General features: G+C 30.0%; 2 protein-coding genes and 1 long non-coding RNA gene across 11 annotated transcripts; all 3 read left to right on the top strand.

The window, feature by feature from the left end:
• Positions 1 to 2,599: 2,599 nt before the first annotated feature.
• On the top strand, positions 2,600 to 9,539 carry LOC101217479. 9 transcript variants are annotated; one of them, XM_031883223.1, is made up of 12 exons: positions 2,600 to 2,941; positions 3,325 to 3,473; positions 3,658 to 3,744; positions 3,947 to 3,993; positions 4,201 to 4,258; positions 4,925 to 5,038; positions 5,239 to 5,355; positions 5,852 to 5,912; positions 6,776 to 6,843; positions 7,317 to 7,534; positions 8,547 to 8,755; positions 9,349 to 9,539. In XM_031883223.1, exons 2-11 carry the CDS (start codon positions 3,380 to 3,382, stop codon positions 8,727 to 8,729), a joined length of 1,047 nt encoding a protein of 348 aa, XP_031739083.1. In that variant the 5' UTR covers positions 2,600 to 2,941; positions 3,325 to 3,379; the 3' UTR covers positions 8,730 to 8,755; positions 9,349 to 9,539. The 9 variants fall into 9 exon arrangements, with proteins under 9 accessions (XP_031739083.1, XP_011651031.1, XP_011651025.1 ...); XM_011652729.2 differs by having other exon boundaries at positions 2,601 to 2,941; positions 3,325 to 3,461; positions 5,807 to 5,912; XM_011652723.2 differs by having other exon boundaries at positions 2,603 to 2,941; positions 5,807 to 5,912.
• A 192-nt stretch (positions 9,540 to 9,731) lies between these two features.
• Positions 9,732 to 13,713, top strand: LOC116402832. Its single transcript, XR_004215485.1, has 2 exons — positions 9,732 to 10,776; positions 10,888 to 13,713. It is a non-coding gene; the product is annotated as an uncharacterized LOC116402832 (long non-coding RNA).
• A 5,896-nt stretch (positions 13,714 to 19,609) lies between these two features.
• Positions 19,610 to 23,330, top strand: LOC101217713 (tubby-like F-box protein 3). Its single transcript, XM_004134136.3, has 6 exons — positions 19,610 to 20,137; positions 21,430 to 21,517; positions 21,784 to 21,913; positions 21,999 to 22,178; positions 22,430 to 22,916; positions 23,033 to 23,330. The coding sequence occupies exons 1-5, from the start codon at positions 19,634 to 19,636 to the stop codon at positions 22,899 to 22,901; spliced, it is 1,374 nt and encodes a 457-aa protein (XP_004134184.2). The 5' UTR covers positions 19,610 to 19,633; the 3' UTR covers positions 22,902 to 22,916; positions 23,033 to 23,330.
• The last annotated feature ends 648 nt before the right edge of the window (positions 23,331 to 23,978 follow it).

Raw genomic sequence — 23,978 nt, forward strand, 5'->3', positions numbered from 1 at the left:
AACAATTTCATAATTCTTTTGAAAGCTACTCAATTACCTTTGATTTTCATCAAAACTGCTTGTAAAGTGTAAATCGAGATTAGAAAAACGTGACAATCACTTTCAATGAAGAATATGATCCAAAACTATCACATCTGCGATAAATTCTGACTTCTAGACATCTTATTTCAAACATAGTTTTGAAATATTTGTGGAAGGTAAAAAAATTACACGTGGTTTTCTCTTACAAAAATGAGAGTGAAATTTCATGTTAGTCGAGTTGTGATCATGGTGACATAAATTAAATTCAAATAAAATTTGTTTTTCACAACGATATAATTAAACTTGTGAAATTTATGATTTAATAGTTTTTGTTATCTATTAAAACTTTTGACAAAATTGTATTTATCTGAATCCAAATAGCATATAACTTAATTTTATAATTATCTAAAAGAACTTTTGTCTTAAAAACAAAAGATAATTAGTTTGAAGTTATCTCGTTAAATTATTAACTTACATTACCAAATATAGTTTGATTGAGGTTTAAAATGTCAATATAAAAAACAATATTAAAGATTTGGTTTTACAAGAATATCAATAAAATGTCTCGATTGACATTTCTTGAAACTTCCATAAACAAATAATTGAAAGAAACGAGTGATATTTTGTTGCTTACTTATTGTTTTATGGATTTGATGAGATATAATAACAATGGATAATTGCAAATTTAACAATTAGATTCAAGATAATTAAGTATATAACAATATTTTAAAAAATTTGCAAATATAGCAACATTTGTCAAATTTTATCAATGATATAAGTCTATCACCGATAGACCATGTTACAAATATTGGTCTATCGCTGATAAACCATACGAAGTCTATCAATAATAATTTTGTTACATTTGCAATTTTTTTAAAAAGCTACTATATCCTTAACTATTATTCATAAAATGATCATTAATTGCAATTTTCTTAATAACAATATCAATTAATTTTTCGTGTATCTGCCAAGTCCATTCAAATCTAAAATATAATTGATATCAATTTAATACAAGTGAGAGAAATAGCAAAAAAAAAAAAAAAAAAAAAAAGATAAAATCGTTGCCAAATGGAACCAACCATCTAATTCAAACTCCTTCCCCAAAATATTTCCATTGTTTTGATTACATGATGGAGATGGGCCTCAACATTGGTTCATCATTCATGGCTCTCAAGTGAAGTCCTATTCATCATATGTAGCATTTAATTGCATCACACACACACATTAATAAAAGATTCACATGTGAAATAGTAATGTGGTGTTAACTTTAATATAATTTAAATGCTCAATATAATGTAGATATTATTGCAAAAACGAGTCTGGTTCACATTCAATTCTCCACCTTTTATTTTGTTTACTATGAGTTTTACCTTGTTTTAAACAACTGCTTAAATTTTTAGAGATTTCTGAATTATTATCAAACTAATTCTACTTTTATTCATTTGTAATCTATATTTTGGATAAGTTTCAATAAAACAAATACACCCGTAAGTATATGTAGTATTCTCATAAAGTTTGTTTTCAAAAACTAAAACCTTAAGGATCAAAATGAAGCCAAAATAGTTATAAAACTTTCCTTTCACTTTTTCAATATTAAACATAGATTTATAGATCAAGGTATTAGTAATCTCATACATAAAGTTTGAACAAACTTTTTGGTTTTCGTGTTTGCAATATGTTGTACTCATATTAATGATAATCCATTTAACATCATATTAAAAACGAGCATCAAATATATACGAGTTAACTAATCGCCTCCATCAGTGGTTAACAAGTTTCGTTTACCTTTTCATTACCACTCTTCAATTTGGAATCATTATTTTGCTCAAAATATATAAATTGTATATTCACTGACCGTTGTTGCATGCTTGTGTCAACTACGCTCAATTAATTTTGTATGATTTTCAACGATTCAAAAGACATGTATGAGATCATTAAAAAATTACTTTTAAGCTAAACTAATTTTAGAAATACAAGAGTGAATTTTGATTTTATACTCTAATTGAAAAGAAAAAGATGACGAAACCACCAAATAAACGAATGAGAATGACATTCATTTATATCTCTATATCATATAGTTTACAAAGAACAAAGTACAATGAGGACTAGACTCTTAAATTTAGCATGGTCCTCATATTATATATTTTTTATCTTCAATGAAGTGAATTCCTTCATTTTCATTCTTGTTATTCAAAGTACTAGAATTAGATAGTTTTTGATAAACAATATCTATGAGAAATTATAAAATAAAAAGAATATTTCACGTAATAAAATAATTTAAAATATTTAGATACGGTAGCAAAATTTTAAATATATGGATGATAGAAATTTATCAGTTATAAATATAATCTAAAATTTTGCTATACAGTGGAAATATTTTATCAAATTTACTATTTTTTATAATTTGTAAATATTTATAGTTTGTATAGAAATTATAATGAATTTTGTTGTTGAATGATGTTATATGAAGTTTAAATAGTAAAATTATTTATTTTTAAAACTCAATATTGTTTTATTTTATTTTTGATTAGAAAAGAATGAAATGGCGAACTGATTTGGCAGTTGTCAGTGCCACCTCACATTTTCTTCTCTTTGCGCGGCGACACAGAAAACACTCTCTTCCGGTTCAAATATTTTCAGATAAGAAAACCAAAAGGAGAGAGATCAGATAGACAAAAGAGAGACGAGAGAGAGAAGAAAAAAAAGAAGAAGAAGAAGAAAAAAAATTCCCGCTCTCTCTCTCTCTCTGTATTGCTTCCTCCATAGGGTTTCCTCTTTCCCACTTTCTCTGTTTTTCTCATCTTCTTCATGCCATTTCCCCATTTCTCCCGCATTTCTCTCTAATTTCTCTAAATTCGTTTCCCCACTTCATTCCAATTTCTCCGCCTTCTCACCGGTTTCATCCGCCTGGATGATTGTGGTTAGTATTCCGTTCTTCTGATTATATTGCTATTTCTGGTATGATTTCTTGCTGTTTTCTCATTTGTTTTGTCGTATTGTGTATGTTGCTTGTGTTGCATGTCGACTGATTGTTCGTATTATGAACAGTTTAACGAGTCATCATCTGATTTCTGGTATAGAATGAGTTCTGTAGCTAGATACTTCGATTAATTAGTTGATGTTTTGTCCGGCTGAGCACTGCCGTTTTTTTTGTTTGTTTATATATTTACTCTAGTATTTTAGCTCTATATTTCGAGTATAATTCGTTGTTTGTGGCAAATTAGCAATGTAGGTGCGTTCGTCTCACTTTTAATTCTTTAAATTTTTTTTAAAGAATGATCACGAAGATGTTTTTGGTTTCAGCGGTGTAGAACTAGAACCTCTTCCTTCCCGTACATAATACATTTGTTTAGTCTCAATGGTATTCTCTGTTGGAAATGGGAGAATGGCTGTGATGACAAGGCTTCTGGCTGCTGGGAGTTTCTCTCGAACTATTGCAGGTAAATCTAGAGGTAAGTTCTGCATTTTTTTTTTCATTTTCTTAATGCCCAATTGTAGTGTTAATGTTTTGCTGGTTGTCAGAAGTCATTATTGGTTGGATTGATCGTTGTAGGAATAATGTTATCGTATTAATTACTTGTCATCAATCATTCAGAGTCATAACTCATAATTAATGTTCTTTTTACTTTTGGACAGAGGAAGTTGGTCATCAGAAATTTGCTTCTGAATTTATCTGCAGAGAACTTCGTGATGCAGATGAAGCAAATTTAATTGATGAAGAAGGTGTGTACCTAATCCTATTTTAACTATTGCATGGTGAAGTGTCAAATGTTTTATGTTTTAGTTATAAATAAACATTTCTTTGATCGTTGAATCTATAATTTTGGTGGTACTCTGGGATATGGATGAGTATTGATGTTTTTGTTAGTCGTCATTTTGGATTTCTGAAGCAGCTTGTTGACTGTATATATATATATTTGTTCAGATATGCACGTTTTTGGTTTGAAGCCTATGGTTGATCCACTGAACTTGGTAAGGTTTGGTGATATTAGTAGTTTGTCTATCTAATGTCTCGTCATTTCTATAAGATGTACGATGAAGTAAAGATGGACCTTTTCAGATATCGTTTTATTACTTTGCAACTCATTTTACTTTTTTGGATAATGTATATCCACTGTACAATAATCGACAATTTTTTACATTTGCATTTACCTTCTCTCCTTTCATTTGATAATGCAGGTTTGCTGCAATATTTGTAAGAAGCCAGTAAAGGCCAGCCAATATATCATTCATTCAGGTTTGTTATTTTTATATTAATATTTTTATTGTTATTTTTTGTGGGTGGGGAACTAACTGTTTTTGCTTCTCTGCAATCAAATCATGGGAAGTTTCTTCACTTTTGTTGTCTGGTGTGGTCTTGCACTGCTCTATTTTACATCTTAGTGTATCTGTGCCAAATATTGACATCAACACGCAGCTCAAGATTAATGTCCATGCTTGTATTCTGCTATACTCAACTTATTGTTATGATTAGATGTTATGTTCATAGTGTTTTTTTCTGTTCCCTTTTAAAGAATTATTTGATTTTGAACGTTATAAGGATTCCATCTATACTTGTTTGGGTTGCAACAAATTTCTGTTGTGTTATAAAGAATATTATTAAGATTTTGTTGTGGTCATTTTGTACTCCGATCCAAATCTTTTGGTAATATCAAAATCCCAATCCAAACCTTCCTTGTGCCTTTTGATTTGTTTTTGCCCGTTTATAATTAATTTTTACCCTCTAAATTTTACCTTATATTATGGTTGAAAGGTTTTGTACCAGATTTTGTTAGTTTAACTTTACACTTGGGGGTGGACCAACAGAACTTGAAAATTATTGTCAAGATCCCGATCGTAAAGTTTAATATGTAGTAGGTTGGACACGATGCTTTCCTGAGTTATCTTCATGCCACTTTACCAGAGCTTTGTAGGTCTCTAGGTTTCAGACAAGGAACTATTATGGACCTTGATGGTGGGATGGGCCATAGAAAACACTCAAGGAAGGAGAAGAAAAAGTTACTATCTACTGATGCTAGTATCCTTCCATATCTCTTTTATTTCCTGTTTCTAATTAGAAGATACACCTCTCTTTTGGCCAATACTTGAGTTTGTGTTTAATTTGAGAAAATTTATTAAACGAGGTTTACAAACCTCTTCCCTCTTTCTTCCTTTTACGATTTCCTGGTGCAGTTTAATCTTATTATTAGGTTTATGTTTTCCTTAGTTCTTAATCTGTCCCAGATATATCAGCTGTTGTGGAGAAAGAAGGGGCTGAATCAACGTGTGTTGACTTTTCTGCTGCACCAGCATTGCCAATTAATAACCAATTTGAAATGATCAAGTTGACAAAAAGTAAATCCTCCTCTATCCATAGTTTTTGCTTTTTTTTAGTATTTTCTTTTCTAATTTATGATTTAGGATATATGATGCATGTATTATTCATACAACACACCCACACAACCTTACGTGGCAATATTATATGCTCTGATTTCCCATATGAAGCAGGAGTCAGAATTTCACATTGAGATGTGTCTGGCTCTCATTTCCTCTATTGAACTTTTGTTGGCTAAAATTAATGCATGTTGCAATACTAGTGATTTAAGGTTTTGTATTTTAAGCCGGATTTTTTTTGGATAATAATGTTATTTAATTTAAGAGGTGAGCCAGTCTTCAAATCAAATTTAATTGGCATTCCACGGTGAGCAACATACTAGGCAAATTGTAATATAATGATTACTCAACCTTTCAATTACAATGGCTTTAGGCTTATATAAGTTTTTTCGTATGATTTATTTTCCACCAGGAAATTTAACTTGTAATGTGGCGCCTATACTGGATGATGATACAGGAGCCTGTTCTGGTGTAGATGCAGCTAGTCTGATCCATCCTTCGACAAAGCGGTCCAAATTGTACACCATTCTTCCCTTTTTCCCTTAAAAAATGGGATTTCATTGTTTTATGATCTGCTATCAATTATTATGTGTATAAAACTTCCTATTAGCTTGGAAATTTTTTTCTTCAATGCTCCCCCACCCCCCCAGGTTTCTAGATTTTGTTAATTTTTACTTGATTGGTTTGGCAACTTGTTCTTCCCACATTTTATGGAACTAGGAGCTTGTATCCTTTAATTTTTTCTTCTCATTCTTAATTATATATCTATATCTCTATATTTTTGGCTGGTGGGACATTCTGTACTTAGTTTTGCTAAGGAGGGGTTCACAAAGATTTTTCACATTCTTTTCTTTTTGACTTTCTGTTTCAAGTCGTTGCGTTTGGTTGTTAGCAATTTTATTCTAATGTTAGGTTATTCTGATCTGTTATGGCAAACCTTATTTTCCATTAGGTATATTGTCTATTAAGGGTGTTCATGTTTTCCAATACATTCATACATTGATTTTTTGTTATTATATTCTTACAAACATAGTGTTTTTGTGTCTATACACTTCATTATTAAAACAAATTTACCATAAGGGTAAGTAAGAAACGCAACTCAAGCTAGAGGGCTAGGAAGATCACCAAAAAGTTCCTTAATTAGGCATGATATAGAGGGAAGAATGATAAAATGTCAAAGTGTCGGGAGGTCTGCAGGGACTGTTAAAATGGCTTCAGTTCTGAATTTTTCCTACGCAAACCCTTGCTTTTTTGTGGAAGTTTCATGGATTGTTTTTCTGAGGTTTGAGCATCTAGATTAATGACCGATGTTATAATTTGCAGCTATTTGTTGAGAAACGGTCATCACGTATATGATTCAGTTCCTTTTATGTTCTTGTAGGATAACTGGTGAAGGGCTGTTATTGGCATCTGATTTAGAACCATCGTCAGCTAAAACAAAAATTAGAAGTGAGAAAATATGCCCCTGAGGCCAGTTTTCCCTCCTTGTCTGTCCTTTTCTTTCGCATAATGTTTGTAAATGTTTGAACGTAGGTAGAACAGAAATATGAAAGTAAAGGATAGATCTAGCTAGAGAGAGCAGTATACATTTGCAACTTGCACAGCTTATTAGTTGCCTTTTAGGCAAAAATCCGTTTTAACTGGAAATAGTAGCTACATATATACTCACGTGTGTCTCTCATAACTGGTAGTTGAATCAAATTTAGTTTGAGTCTTAATAGCTTCTGTAAATTTTCTGATGAACATAAAGGTCTATAGATTTCGGAAACTCAGCTTTTTTTGTGAACAGAAATTTCTTAGTTTTCTGATGGCATCCTTTAAGAGATGTTTTAAATCGCTGTCTATGCCTTCAGTTTTTTCTCTTTAAGTCCTTGCATGTCCTCTTTTCTTCTGGTTGATGACAATTTTTTGATATTGTCCAGCAGATGTTCCGTTTCCCCTTGCAAGTAAAATATATTACTCTCAAAGAAACAATCGTCTGCGCTCGTCTCTTGGCTATCTTTACTGGGAGGCCGTTGCTTCTAGCAAGGAAATTTGTAATATAATGGATCAGCACATGACTACGGAAAATATAAAACTATTTCACAGTACTTCCGAGGAGGAGTCTCAAGAACAAACAAGTGACGTTATTGGAAAGAAGGTATATACCTCTAATGTTCCCTTTATATCTTTTATGTGATGGTTTCTTGATCTTCTGAATCATACATTTATGTATGTATAGACATGAACTTCCTTGCGTAGTCAACAGTCAGTTCTTTTTTTTCTTTTTTTTCCCCTTCTTTCTTTCTCCCCTTTTCCATGGTGGTTATGTTTGCGTAGTTTAACATATTGATTTGAAGGCATTCTTTCTGTTTGATTTGGAAGCATAGACACAGATAAGGGGCATTATATAGACATATACACATTTTTGCACATGAATGAACTCAAAGGTATTGAATTATATATTTTAAAGAAGCTAAGATAGATTTGTGTTCTTATCCATTGTAAAGCAATTTATATTGCTTAATGGGCAGAACATTTTTCAACAACAGAATGTCATCGTCCCACATAATGCATGCATTGTCAGCGAAAAGTGAAAAGAAAGTTGCATCTCAACATCATCTTCACATATTCTCCCACTACTTTACTAAATTTTATCAAGTGAAATTTATGTATTTATATGTTAGTTTTCTAGATAAATATCTTTAGTCTCGATGAACATTTTTTTATCATTTCTTCAAATACGACCTTGCACGTGTCTTAAAGATTGAACAAGTAACAATAAAATGAGAAACCTAAAATTGTATATCAGACATGTTGGACAATGCCATTCTGCTAGAAATATAGTTTCTTCCTCTTAGCTGTTGGATGGATTTATTTTCTGCTTGTCTCACATTATTTATCTTCAGTCTGAATGAAATCATATGGCTTGTGGTTATAGAAAGTCAGCCTGTTACAACTCTTACTCCACAAATTTCACTTGATAGTGACTTATGTATTGTACGGACATTTAATCTCTAATGCTTGTTAAATGGCATTGTTGCAAGTATTAATATGTTGATCTAGTATGGTTTTCTGTCGCACATATTGATTAGTTTTACCTGAGCATCAGCTTGCATCAATCTGTGATCAGGATGACTGATGTAAAACAATCGCTCTTCCTTGTAAAACAGATGGATAATCAGTCATTAACCTCTGCATGGAAATCTGACCATAATCTGGCCGTATTCTCATCTGGGAAATGTCTGCCTGCTGGTGGTGCCTCAAATAAGTTTGTTATTGGCAGCAGTGTTGCATGGCCGCAGATTGCTCCAGTTGAACTGGCACAAAAGAAGACTATCTACCTGGAAGGCTAGACCTAACTATTTTGAAGGTAATTCAGGTACTGCCGGATGTTTTCAAATTTATTTCCCCCTTTAATTGTTTTCCTTGTTTATGATAATGTTGTGATGCTGTTAGTAACTTTATAAGACCAAAAAGTGTAAAGCTCGTGTGTCATGCAAATCTATGACTGGAACTTGTAACACAATGGATTTAATTTGGAAGTCTCTATTACTCCGTGAACTGAAATTAGTTTTGTTTTTCACCATCTCATTTGATGACCCTTTTTAAATTGAAAAAGAAATTGTTAAAAAGAATTAAGTTATTGCTCCCATATGATGAAATCTTTACATTCTATTGAGAGTGAAGTTAATAAGTACTAAGTAGAAGCATGTTTCTTGGAAGTTAATAGAGGGGTAGAGGAGTTCAAGATATTATTATGGTTCTGGCTTTGATCTTGGTGAAAAAAGTAGGTATCCAACACCCTTGAGTACTTGGGATTATCTTACTATTATATTGTCTCTTTCTTTAAGCTTTCAAATTTTCAATATCCAATATATTCACCATCTTCCATGTCTTCATGATAGTGCATTAATATTAATTCAACTACAGAGTGGAAAATGCTTATTATTAATATTATTCATGATTTTTCAGGAAAACCACTGGAGACTAGACAACAGCCAAGCGGAAATATTCCTGTTGTATAGAAAGTCTTGGTGGCACTTTTTTGTAGGCACAGTGGTACATGTAATTAATCCTAAAACTTGAGGTCAGGAGCAAGACTCTGTATTTTGATATTGGCAATGAAAATCATTTAAAATTGTTCATTCTCTCTTTGTATTTAATGTCTTCTTTTTCACTGCAAGGTGAAAATATGCCCTTCATACCATCACTTTAACTTGCTGTATTTGTTGGGCTTCATCAGGAGATATCAAGTCCCTAAATAGTACTTTTCTGGACGGGTAGAAATCTGGTGCCAGACTCTTCCTCATTCCAATATGATGGAATTAAATCTTAAGGCCCTTGGTTGGTAATCACCATCATTTTGTTTTTGGTTTTTGAAAATTTAGTCTACTTTTAAATCTTAGTGGAGAAACAATTTTTTTTAATTTTCCAAAATCTGACTTGATTTTTTAGATTACAAAGTAATAAAATTGATGGTGGAAAGAGTTTTTGTTAGATTTATTTTCAAAAACTAAAAACCAAATGGTTTTCAATCAGTGCTCAATTTATTTGTGCCTTTTCTTTGGAAGCTAGATTCTAGGTTTGGATGAATTTTCTACGTTCATAATTTAATTTCTTAAGGGGTTATTTTGGGACTAATTTCTTGGGGTTATTTTGAGGCTCTAAGTTGAGTTCTAAAGTAAGAAGTTAATATGCTGGAATTAGGAAATCCATATTTGGGATCCAACGTTGTTTAGTTGGAGTTGGAGGAAGGGAGAAAGAGAGAGGGAAGATAAAAGAGGAAGGGAGAAAGAGAGAGGGAAGATAGTTTTTTTTTTTATAAACATGTGAACTTCAATAGAGAGAGTTGGTGGGCCAAACACTTCTTGTCCTAGAGCTGGAGTTGATCTTGATGTAAACAAATTTTTCTTAAAAATTGAAGGGAGCAGACTATGAATAGTATAACATGCCTAATTAGAAAAAACAGAGACAGAAAACCCAGTAAAATGTTCTTCTAGTTGAGGACATAAAAGTCTTTTAATTTTAGTATTTATCTAACATCAACTGTTTAAGGTTATTATATCATTGACAGTTTGAAGATTCTAAAATTTTCTGATATTTTGAATGACCTTTTTGGAGTGAGTGGGTGGAACTTTAGTGCCGAGTCTCTTGTATTCAAAATGAAGTGGAAAATCTGAAGAGCAGGGTTTTCGCCACTAGGCAACCAGGCAGGCACACTCATGACCGTTGAACAGCAAAATTAGGCATGAAATAGTGTTTGTGCGGTGACAGCAACCCAGGCTTTCCGCCCCCAATGTCATCATATGTACGTTACTGGCCAACATTTATGGCTGATATTTCAATGCTGAGGAAAAAAAAAAAAAACAGAAGAAGAAGAAGAAATATCTACTATCACTGGTTACCACTTACCACTTTTGTCTTTTGTTATTCATTATTGATTTGGTTTTTACAAACATGTGAACTTCAATTTGATGTGATTTCCCTTCTCGTCTCTTTCCCATCTTGCAGGGCATGATTTTGAAAGCTACTTGGCTACGGCACTATCAGTCTACTTGGCCAAATGCTGCAAAAGGTTTGTGTTTCTGTTTCTGTTATCGGATAAAATTTAAGATCTCTTTTGATATTCTTTGTCTCGTTGGTCTTTTGATTTTAATTTATTTTAAATTTCATACCATAATTTAGGTGTTTCCTCTGTAAAAGAGCTGGTTTCTTTTAATCTAAATGACAAAAATAAAATGAATTTTATTTATTTATTTTTGTTTTCAAACAATCAGACCTTGATTTGGTATTTAAAAGCATGAGTTAAAGGTTTGTAATATATCAAGAAAAATTTAGGGATGGAAAATGGTGATTGTAGGCTTATTTTTTTACAACTAAAAGCAAAAATTTCAACTGCTTATAAGATGAGGCATTTGCTTTTAGTTTTTAATTTTTAAAATTTATGCTTGTTTTTTAAATTTCATACTTTTTTTTTTACATTCGTTTGTGAAATAGTTAAATTTTTAGTCTAATTTAGGACTTCGAAAGCTACTTTTTTTAAAAAAAAAAAATAAATTAAAATGTCTATTTAATTTTATTTAAGTTCCGCTTAGCTTTTTAAAACGTTGATAGAAAATGGGTTACAGAACTGGGAAACATGTGGTAGTAATGTTTAGCAGTTTAATCTTTAAAATTCGGAAGTAAAAGCCCAAACAGTTACTAAACAAGCAGCTTAAAAAATTGTGCTTGTTTTCACAAATTTTCGTGTTGTCATCTTTATTACAATTCTTAGCCAAATTCTAAAAATGACATTTATTTTAAGTGTTCACACATTGTCACATTGACATGACTTTAGTAGGAAGTAGATAACGAAAGAAACAAACTCAAGTTTTAGTTTAATTTCCAAAAACTAAAAAGAGGCCTTACAATTTCAGGAAAGGTTTGATTTTGAAGCAATCGTTGTGTTTTGGAAAATGGGAGGTTGTTTGAGTGGGGAGTTTTAATTTAAAATGTCAAAGTGTTATTTTGTGGTTGTGGTTTTTGTTTTTAAGTGTAGGGTTTGACTTTTGAATTTTAGGTTACATAATTTGAAATCCGTGAATCAAATAATGCCCGTCTTATATATAATTTACTAGTTGATTTGGTAAAGACTTCAATGCTACGTCCGGGTAAATCGAGGTCAGGATTTGGACCTATAACTAAATTCTAATAGTTGTTCAAATAAATAATATTCAAACTTAGACTTATTCTTCTAAGTTTGTTTTTTATTTCGTAACTTTAAATTTTAATTTAATTGGTCTCTAAACTTGTAGTATGCTTCCATAGTTCATCCACATTTAAGATGTGTTTAATACGTCTCTTTTTGGTAATCAAGTTAAGTTTTATTTGTTAGTTGTTTAAAAACTTCTCTCTTTTTTTCTTTTTTTTCTTTTTGAAATTTAGTTTATAATTTTTCAAGTAAAGTGAAAAGCTTACCAAAAGAAACACGTAAATTTTTTTAAACAACATAATCAGAATGGCCAAGTAAAAATATGTGTGATAGAGTTCTTGTTTTTGTTGTTACGTTTTCTCATCGATTATTTATTTTGAAATTATGAATAGTTATCTTAACATAAATGTGTACCATCTTTGTTTGTTTGACTAGGATGTTTGTATTATTTTCTTATGCAAATTATCATTAAGAATAATTTGGTGATTAATTGTCAACATGAGCTAACTAGTATATGAACCCAAGATATTTTGATCCAAAGCATTTTTTTTTAAACATGGTGATTAATTACATAAGTATGGCGGTTTGGAAAAATATTTACAAGAGGCAAGTCAACTAGAAAAAAAAAACTGAATTTGTGTTATTTCAGTCTTCCGTAAAAATTAGATTGCACTAAATGTTCCCAATTTTAATTTTATAAAATAAATGGCTCTAAATGTTCTATTTGTCCTTTTGGACGAAAATATCTCCAACTTGCTGGCGCCGCCCTTCTGAATAATCGATTCTACTAATCTTTTGACATTTCAGTATTCATTTTTCATGGTTCCAAAGGCCAAATGTCTGTGTTTGTTTTGTTTTCTTTATAAAAAAATAATCATCGTGTTTCTTATTTTTAATGTCAACCCTAAATATTAAAGTTCGCCTGGCTGAGCCAAACTACAAATAGCTCACTTCGTTCCTTGTTTGTCTCGAGGATTATCATAATCTTAAGATTAAGACTATTATATTATGTTTTTTTATTTCTTCTATTTCTCTCCCTCCTTTTACTATTTCTCACTCCTCCCTTTCACTATTTCTCATCCTCGTCTCTTTTATAATTTGTACTATACTAACAATAGATTATAATATCTTACTCTATGTTCCAAATGCTTCTTGAAGATCTATTATGGTTGACTAGTCAAAATGTTTTATGGTTGATTGGTCAAAAAGTTTATTTAACAAACTTGTTACCTGACTATATTTATTTATTTGTTTTTGTTCTTGTTTCTCTTAACGAACTTTTTATGGGTTATTTCACTCTACTATTATTAATAAAGTAATGTTTATCTACAATGAAAATATCTTTTAAACATCATCAATAATAATCTAAAAACTAGGTCATATTCGGCTACATTTGTGGTTGTTTGCCTATTTTGTAATTGTGCTGAGTTGTGATTTGCTCCAAATTTGTAGCTAAATTGTGTAGCCTAATGGAAGAACGGAGGGCGCTCATTTTAATTATATTCGAAAATTGTATGAGATTCGTTCATTTTTTTTTTCAAATTGTAACAGTTTGACAACATGAGAATTATGAATTTATTGTTTCTTTTAGTTATTGTAAGTGACAACAATGATAATGTCAATTACAGCTAGTCTTACAAATTATATAAATTTTCGTTATAAATTGCCTAAATAATAGAATGAGTAAGCACATTTAAAAGTTGCAGTTTTAAAAATTACGAAATATTGATCCATGAAACTTTATTATTATTTTGTAGTTTTTTTTTTATTCATGAAAGTGTTCCTATTTAAAAGGGCATATATTGCATAAAAGTTAAAAAATAGATTTTTGTGACTTTACGAATAATTTTGGAATATTGATGATTTTTTTTTAAACAGTGGTGGTTAGTTATTTAAGTATTGATTAATGGATAAGTACTATTGCAATTTCTCGAAGAAAAAAAGAAAGGCATTGAATTTCTAAGCACATCAATGAAAGATTCCGAATTTATGATTTTATATTACATAAACATTATCTTAAACGAATGTATCCCTTTGTGCTTCGATGGCAACTTATGATTAACCACACGAAAATTTCATATTTTAAAAAGTTTTTACCCATTACCTTTTTTAAAGATAAAAGTGCTTCACTGAGTAAAAACGCTTTTTAGTGGAACTTTGCTTTTAACGGTTTAGGGTCACTTTTTGTTTCTAATTTCATATATATATATATATAAAGTCATGTATTTAATTTTTATTCACTCTAATTTACATAAATAGTGTTGTAAATGATATCAAATATGCTTTTTTTTTTTTTTTTTGGAGTTTGGTTAAACTATAAATTTGGTTCAAATGGTTAGGAGAAAGTCAGAATTTCGTTTATAAGGTTTGATAAAATATTTAGTTACGAGGGATGTATCAAAATATATAATAACTATTCTAGAGTTAACTTCCATTTCATTTAACAAAATAGAGGCATGACTTTTGAAGTCAATTCCATGTTTAGATACTTGCAATAAAAATTTCGTAAGTAATAATCCAAAACTTCAAAGTCATGCACTATATGTAAGTTAAAATACGTTTAACTTGGTAATATTGATTCATTGACACGACCTCCGTTCCAACATAACTATTTAAAAAGGTAAAAAATTCAATCTTCCACTCAAACGTAGAAAGAAAAAAAAGTATATCTTTTAACCTATATGGTTTCTAAACTTTTGAACGGAACATACGTTCCAAACACCGCAAAAGGTGTTTGAAACAGGAAACAATTTTAGAATCCAATCCCTGAAGCAAAACCCCTATTAGATAGATAAGCCTGTCTACCAGAGGGCCTCTTCGTGGGGTCATTCCAATGGCAGACATAATTGAGATGGACCCAATGTTTTTAATCATTTTATTTCAATATTAAAGTCAAATTATGACAATGCTTTTCAAAATTTAATCTTCTTTAACTCAAATATAAAGTTCCCAACTTTTCTTTAAATAACATTCATATAAAAATAGAGTTTTGGGGAGAAAAAAGAGTCCATTTTAACCTTTGCATTTATCCAACTTGTATCATTTTTAATCTTATTACTCTTAAATCTAGTCAATTTAAACCTCAAATTTAGATAGATGTCACAATCGTAATCTTGAATTTTAAATGTGTAGCAATGATTGTTGTATGCTAAAGCTATTGTTCTAAATATCATTAAAAAGGAAAACTTCTCTAAACCAAAATCGGAGTTTTTATTTCATTAGTTATTTAAATCAAAAGTTCAATTTGATGAAATTGAAATCTTAAGGTCTAAATTCAACACAACTTGATAACTTTACCATAAAAATCTTTTACTTATTTCTTAATTACTTTTTAATTGTCAAATTGTGTAGACTCGTTAGTTGCAAATGACTCATTTGGCGTCTAAAAAGTCAAACTTATTTATTCACTTTTTTTTTTCTTTTTTGTACTTTTTAAGTTGAAATGAAATATTGTTTTTTCTTTTATAGTTGAATTTTTGTTTTCAATTTTAGTCAATATATTTTTCAAATGTCCAATTTTAATCTATTGCTTGTAATGATTTATTTTTTTTATAATAATTATTCATTAACATTTTCACTATAAATTTAGAAAACATATTCACATTATATAATTTTATTCATGAAAATTATGATTACTATTTAGTACATTTTCATAAAGAAAGAAAATACTAAAATAAAATATTTGAAATTAGAGATATGTGGACCAAAAATAGTAAAACTTTTAACCTATTTTTTAAAACTACTTGTCAATTCCTTTTCAATTGTTTGGCTCTATTTTTTAAAAAAAAAAGTATTTCTAAGATACTATAAATTTTTCTAGGCTCAAATCTTAATGACTTTCTTAAATTTGTAGGTAAATGTCAAATTATGCTCCTTCCATTTCTATTAAACATAGTTTATTGCTTAATAATAACGGACTACCAAGATTTGAATCTCAAATTTTAAAGATATGTCAATTATTGTTGAACTATATCTATGTTAATGTTTTATCACATATTCACATAATCGTATTAATACACGTATAGAAATAAGACATAACGTCTTATAAAAAGTCAAAATTAAAAGTTGTATTAAGTTTTTTTAAAAAAATTATTTATAGGATTTAAGAAGAAAACACAATAATTATCAAAATGTGTGGGATTGAATTTTAGGATAATCTTGAAATTGAGAAGATAATGAAGGAATTTGGGAGGGAAATAAAAAGTTGATTACCACTTTGAGAAGCAATATATAATATGAATGTGGTCTATGTGGTGGGAGCTGGTTGATCCTTACCTACTAGAAAAAAGCATGTGGTAGCAAGTCTTTGTGTTATCTTTTTCCCCATTTTTATAAACTCCATTTATATTTTCATTTTTAATTCATTTTATTTGAGAACGTCGACATATTCATAGTCAGAGCTCGAACTCTCAACTCTGCGCTAGTTTTGTAAGATATCATAAAAAACTGGTCTAATGGTAAAGTAGTTTTCTAGTTCCCTTTAGACAATACAAGTTCGTCAAGCCTCACTTGTTATATTTTTAGGTAGATGAGAAGCAAACTAAAGTTTATGATCGACAAATTTTAATTGTACTAATAATCTTGCATGTTGTAGTTATGTTGTTCTCTTTTGATAACGTAAATTACAAAAAAATACTTTAAATGAGTTTTTCTTTTTTGTTTAAAATTACTTCTATGTTCTTTTAAAAGTTAAAACATTATATTTTATCTTTCGTAAACATTTCAAAACTATGTTTGAAGGTAGAATTTCGTTACGACGATGGATGAAAATTGAGACATAGAATGATATGGGTGTGAACACCGTGATGGTGTTTAGTCATGACTTTTGTTCCATATCACTATCATTCTGTTTCAAGTCTCAAGTTTTGTCCAATGTGTATACTTGAGGATTTAATTCTATCAAATTTTTATACATGGTCAAAGATAATACTAAAACTTTTAAAAGAAAAAGTAAACGACAAAGTTTGAAAGTATTTTAGGTCGAATTATTTACCTACAATTTCTTGAAATTAAACAAACTTTTCATTTTGTTTGGGGTAAAAGGAAAGTATGTGTTGATCAAAGTTTAAACAAGATATTTAGATAAACACAGTGTTATGGAATCTTAAGTTAAAAATATTTAATCATGATTTGGCAAGTTGTTGCTATCCTATAAAATGAAAAATAGAAAGAAGAAAAAAAAAAAGGTGATGAATTGATGATGTTGTCATCTCATCTCAAATAAGTAATCAAATATTTGTTGATTAATGGCTAAATTCAACACTTAGAATATCTATTTTTTAATGAAAAAAAATCTTAAAATTTTCAAGATGCTTTGTCCATCAAAGTTAATTATTTGAACTTTTTTAAATATAACAAAAAAATATTTAAAAGTATAGCAAAAAAAATCAAATCTATCGAACGATAAATTCAAAATTTTTGTTATATTTGTCAATATTTTGAATAGTTTGGTGGTTTACAAATTCTCTTCTAAAAAATCTAAATAAAACTTTAATTATCATTTTTATTCGAACAAACTTTGATTTTTATAAAATACTATTTGAAATTTTCTTTAATTAGGCCTTGCTATATTTTTAGCCTCTAAAGTTACTCATAGTTCTAAATTGGTCTAAGCATTTTAATTAACTTCATAATTAGTATCTCAAATCTCCAATCTTAATTCAATAATTCTTTTTTTTTTTTGGTTTGAAATATAATCCAAATATAAAAAAATAAATAACAATAGCTTTAAAATTGAAAAGTTGATTGGGACTATCAAAGGAAACAACTTTACTTTTTCCTAATATTATTTTAATAAAACATGTTGGACAATATATATATATATATATTAATAATTAGCAATTTAATTCTATAAGTTATTTTTTCTTCTTATTTTCCCAAGTCCATTTTCATGGATCACCTACTTCTTAAACACAATTAATTAATTATTTCCTTTAAAAAGTGCTTTTTAAATACACTGTATTGATTTTATATGTCATCCATAAACTATTTTTCAAAAGTAGTTTTGAAACACAAAATATATGGTCAAATCCTTTGACCCTTCACTCTCATTTGAGTCTTTTTAATTGTAATTTTGTTTCTACTTCACTATCTTGAAAATATAATCTACAAATTACCATTATGTGGTTTTTTTATTAATAAAAAATAAGAATAGATGATGTTATTATTTTGCTAGTTATTGAGTCAAAATTTAATTAATTATTAATATAAAGTAGGATCATTTAATTAAATTACAAAGGCAACGGTCATTTTTTAAAATTAAACCTAGTAATAAATTATATAAAAATTTTAAAGGTCAAAAGTCAAAACTATATTTTTAAAAGCAAATCATTTTTTTTTCAATAAATAGGGAGATGGAGTCAACAATGTGGAAAATTTGAAACTTCAATGAAATGTCATAGAATTAGTGTCTAACATAGTTTTAGAAAGAAAAAAAAAGATTAAAAATCAAACTATTAAAATTGTATTTAAATTAAACAAAGAGCTATTTCACCATTTTAAATAATACAAAAAAAATAATTATTATAAATATGGTAATGTTTAGACATTACCAACTTGGAATTCTATGATATTGAAATAAAGAAGAAAAAAAAGTGAGATAAATCACTTGAAATAAATTTTATTTCAAAAAATAGTTTTTAAAATTCAACCAATGAATTAAAAAAATTTAACCTCTTAATCAAAGACATAACTTATTCAATGATTGAATGTTTGTAGCAAATTGTTGACGTTGGACCAGAGGAACGATGACTCGTTTTAATTGTACTAGAAGAGATTAAGTGATTGTAGACAAGCAAGTGAAAACAAAACTTTTGATCTTTGAACTTTGATAAAAAGCAATATTTTGGTCTTTAAATCTTAGTTTGCGATGATGCAATCTTTATACTTTTAAACTTATAACAATTTGATATATGGATTATTAAATTTATAATAATTAATCAAACCACAAATTTTTTAAAATAAATTTAGGCTATCAGTGTCTTTTGTTCTTAAAAATTAAGTCTATTTTTCTGTAACTTTCTTACGATTTGATTATTTTAAAAAGTATAGAAATTAATTTTTTAGTCGACTTCTTGAAACAAAAACTATTAATGATTTCGAAAATTAAGAAAGCATATAACAACCCTATGCTTAATGGTCTATTACAAATTTAATGACACAAATTAAAGTTTAATAATAATAATTTTCTTTTAAAAGAATTATTTTTAACAACAAATATAGTTGAATATCACCTTCGTATGTGACAAATTATTTTATGACTATCACTATATTTTGATAGAAACTTAAATTTTGTTATACTTTCTAAATAGTTTGAGCAGATTTACCGTTAACAAAAATAGTAAATTTTACAAAATATTTATAAACAAGAGTAAATTATATGACGCATGTTATTTATATTTTATAGTTACACACTATTATCAATCTAAAATTTTAATTTATTTTATTATTTTTAAAAATGGCGTGAATCATTATTATTTTTTAAAATAAAAAACTAATAATTATTTAAAAGAAATAAAGAAAATTATGAAAATGTGAGAGAGAGTAGAAAGCAGAAAGCAGTGGTGAATGTTAGAGAAAGGCAAAACTTCGGCTTTCACTACACATTTCCATTACATATCACAATCCTCGAAATCTCCATTCTCACCTTCTTCTTCTACTTCGTCTTCTTCTTCTCTGTTTTCTTCAATTTCCCTGAATTTCTCTTCAATTTTCTCCCCAAGATTCTTCTTCATTTCCTCCATCTTCTTCATAATTCCCACTCTTTCTTCACTTTCAATGTCTTTGAAGAGTATAATTCAGGAAATGAGATCCAGGTCCCGCCGCGTCGTTCAGGATGGATCCACGCCCGAAGTCGGCGACGCTTTGGCGCAGAGCTGTTGGGCTTACATGCCTCAGGAGTTGTTGAGAGAGGTCTTGGTTAGAATCGAGAGTTCTGAGAATGCTTGGCCTCCGCGGAAGACCGTAGTGGCCTGTGCTGGAGTTTGCCGGAGTTGGAGACGGATTACTAAGGAGATAGTTAAAACTCCTGAGGTTTCTGCTAGATTGACGTTTCCTATTTCTGTTAAACAGGTTTCATTCTTATTTCTTAATTGTTTTGCGTTGATTTTCGATTTTATGTTCTAATTTCTTAATGTAATTCCCGTTTATGTGTTATAATCGTGTTATCTTCTTCAATTTACTATCTGCTTGTTTATTGTTCCTGAAAATCAGCGGGAGTATTTTTTGGTTAGGCTGTTGATTGTTCATTATTAGATTTTTCCTTTTTTAGATTCACATAAACTATTATCCTGTTTATCTTTTCCTGTAGGGCATATTTCTGGAGTGTAGTCCAGGTTAAACATATTCTAAGAATTATAAACGAGTCTTCTAGTTCAAGATTTGGGATGAGGATGAACAATAATATAATTAATAGTTCCTTTCTTGTATCGGTATTTAAACTCTATTAGGTTTAGGTTTAGCTGGAATTGATTAGGACTGGAAAGTTTTCTTTAATGATATAAAGAGAACTAGCGTGCACCCTTTTTGGGTTTTTTTCAAAAATAAAAAGTATTGAAAAACTATTTACCTTCGTACAACAATGTATGAAACCATAAAAGAATCAATTTTTCTTTGATCTATTTTTTGACAATTTCCTTTTTTTCAATAAATAATTATAATTATAATTTTTCATTCACTTTTTGTCATAAAAGAAATCACATCGAATTTGTATATTATAGTCATAAGCAACATAATTTTTAGTTCATTAGCAATTGATATAGTCTTTTTCACTAGATGTTGGCGGGTCAATTCCTATAATTGCTGTATTAAAAAGAAAAATAACTGCTTATGGGGATAAGGTGAGTTAGGAAAATTCAAACTCTTGTTTGTGCTGAGTCTGATTTAGTGCTGCCATATGCGACATCTCATACACTTCCAGTTCCACAAATTTGTTATTTTTACGTTTGGAAATTTCCAACAAAAGGTATTGCTAACTTTAAGGGACCACGTTTAGCTGCAATACTTTAGGTCCACTCTAATTATTGGCTTCTACTTTTTAAGAGTGCTGTTCACTACTTTTTTTTTTCTAGTATTCATCTCAAAATACAGGGACAACTGGTTGAGTGTCTCATAAGTTTATACATTATTGCAGCTCCAATTTCTGGTGAAGAAATTAATTACTTGGGCTACTGGATTTTCCTTTCTGGAATTTATGATGCATAATAGCATATATACATACCTACCCACAAATTTACGTATTTAATTGGCTCCAAAACTACTGAGAATTATTTAATTAGTAATGATATTATATTTAGATTAATTAAGTTTGTGCGTCACCACATTCCTTCTTATCTATATGTTTTTTTCTTTTTTGGTCTTGGCAGCCTGGTCCAAGGGATTTGCTTCTTCATTGCTTCATAAAACGGAATCGATCCGCACAAACTTATTGCCTTTACCTTAGTTTGACTAGTGGTAAGCTTCCATCGCTACAGCAAGTTGCTTGGCATTTTCCTTCTTTATTCTTTCGGCGGTTTATTCGATTAATTGCTAGATTATTATTTTAAAAAGTTATTCAGGTGATTTAACTCTTTGCTAATTGCTACTTTTGTATCTTCCAAGGATAATGACCCCCCCTTTTTAATTTTTATTGATTATATACAATGATCTTTTATGGGGTAAAAAGGGGAATGGGAGCATATATAAAGTCGCTCATTTTTGGCCTTGGGTTTTGGCGACAGCACTTGCTGACGATGGAAAGTTTCTTCTTGCTGCTCGTAAGTGTCGACGGGCCACCTGCACTGATTATATAATATCTTTGCATGCTGATGACATGTCCAAGGCAAGTGGCACCTTTGTTGGAAAATTAAGGTAGGGCTCCAGGAAGTGTTTGATGTTGATAGTACAATTTTTTTTTTAATATTAACTCAAATATTAATTTATTTTTCTTTTGAAGATCTAATTTTTTAGGAACAAAGTTCACCATCTTTGATGGACAGCCACCTCATGCAGGAGCCAAGATTTCAAAGAGTCGTTCCTCTAGGCTTGTGGGCCTGAAACAAGTATCACCTAAAGTTCCTGCCGGCAACTACCCTGTGGCTCACATCTCATATGAATTAAATGTCTTGGGTTCAAGGTACGTATTGGGAGGCGACACACACCTCCTCTACAACGTGATCTGTTATCGTGTTGTATTATTGATAATGACGAAAGCATAAGTAAATAAACAGACCTCTCCTATAAAAGAATGGTTGTCATTGTATGTAATATGTGTAGTACTTTATGCTGAATGAGTGAGATACGCACCAATCTGCTTTTTTTGCCTTGTTTCTGTTTTTGGCTTGACTGTTATTGTAGAGAGGTTAATATGGTTTGTTTTACTTGCAGGGGTCCAAGGAGAATGCATTGTGTAATGGATGCTATTCCTGCCTCTTCTATCGAGCCAGGAGGGGTGGCTCCAATACAAACTGAATTCTCGCCGAGCCGTATAGACTTTCTTCCATCATTGAGATTTTCCTGGTCAAAATCGAATCACGCAGACAATCAACCATCGGGATCTTCAACTAATCAGAAAGATGGAGTTCTAGTGCTTAGGAACAAGGCGCCTCGGTGGCACGAACAGCTCCAATGTTGGTGTTTGAACTTCCATGGGCGAGTGACGATTGCTTCAGTGAAAAATTTTCAGTTAGTAGCTTCACCTGAAAATGGAGTTGCCGGACCTGAACATGAGAAGATCATTCTTCAATTTGGAAAAGTTGGAAAGGATATATTTACTATGGACTACAGATATCCAATCTCAGCGTTTCAAGCTTTTGCCATCTGCCTCAGTAGCTTTGACACAAAGATCGCTTGTGAATGACACATCTCTGATCAGGTTTTACACAAATTTCAAATTTCAAATTTCATCTTTTTGAAAGAAAACCTTATATTTTAACCTTTTGGGGCATTTGTTGACCATTACTCTGACTCTCTGGTTATTTTCTATGTTAGAGCAAGCATTGAAATTTTCTCTCAACAACAAAAGCTATGGAGTGAACATAAATGGGTCTAACAATTAACGATATCATGAGAGACCCTTGAATCCAATGGGAGGGAAGAAGTGGGGGATTAATTGGAAACCAGGCTTTGAATTTCACAGCTCATATCTCCAATTTTTGGTAACTTTTTTGTGTCTACAGTACACATAAAATATTTATTTTCTTTGATGTATATATCAACTCTTTTGTTGTACGATCTGATTCCTATATAATAATTTATATACTTTTAGGTTCTTGGTCTTTTTATCTCATTTTGTGTTTGAAATCATTTGTGTTCATCTTTGACTGTGTTTTTACGTCATTGGATTCTGCCTCGATGACGTCTGCCCACACCCCCCTTTGTTAGTGACGATGGCCGAATGCTGAGGAATCTTTGATGATTGAAGCAAATTTTGAGGTACGCCATTTTTTTACATTGATTATGGTTTTTGAAAATTGTTTGTTTTCTCTTAATGTCTTAATCATAGTTTTTATCTTCACCATGTAAGACTTGTGAATTGGCATTACAAAAACAAAAAATGAAATAGTGTTTATAGTTTAAATTTTAAAAACAAATGATTGTGAAACCGAGTCTGTGATGTCGAAATAAATTTTAAATTTAATGTTTTTTTTTTTTGAAAAGGAATGTGTCAATTTTGCAGAGACAACAAGTTTGAAATTGAATTTAGTTGGAAAAACATTAAGTTTAAAATGGAGCAACTCAACTAGAAACTAGAAAATTAGTAAAGCAAATGTTAAACTTGAGATTATAGTTGTATCAAATTGTTATTCGATCTTCATATTAATTTCAGGATTATAACAAGTATAACAGGACCGAAAAACTGTTATATATAAAGTTTTGTTTTTTTTAGAAATTATAATAAAATGACTTTGTTGTCCACTTTTTTAGTACTCAACTA

Source organism: Cucumis sativus, chromosome 3 (assembly GCF_000004075.3).
Source record: "Cucumis sativus cultivar 9930 chromosome 3, Cucumber_9930_V3, whole genome shotgun sequence".
Lineage (NCBI taxonomy): Eukaryota > Viridiplantae > Streptophyta > Magnoliopsida > Cucurbitales > Cucurbitaceae > Cucumis > Cucumis sativus.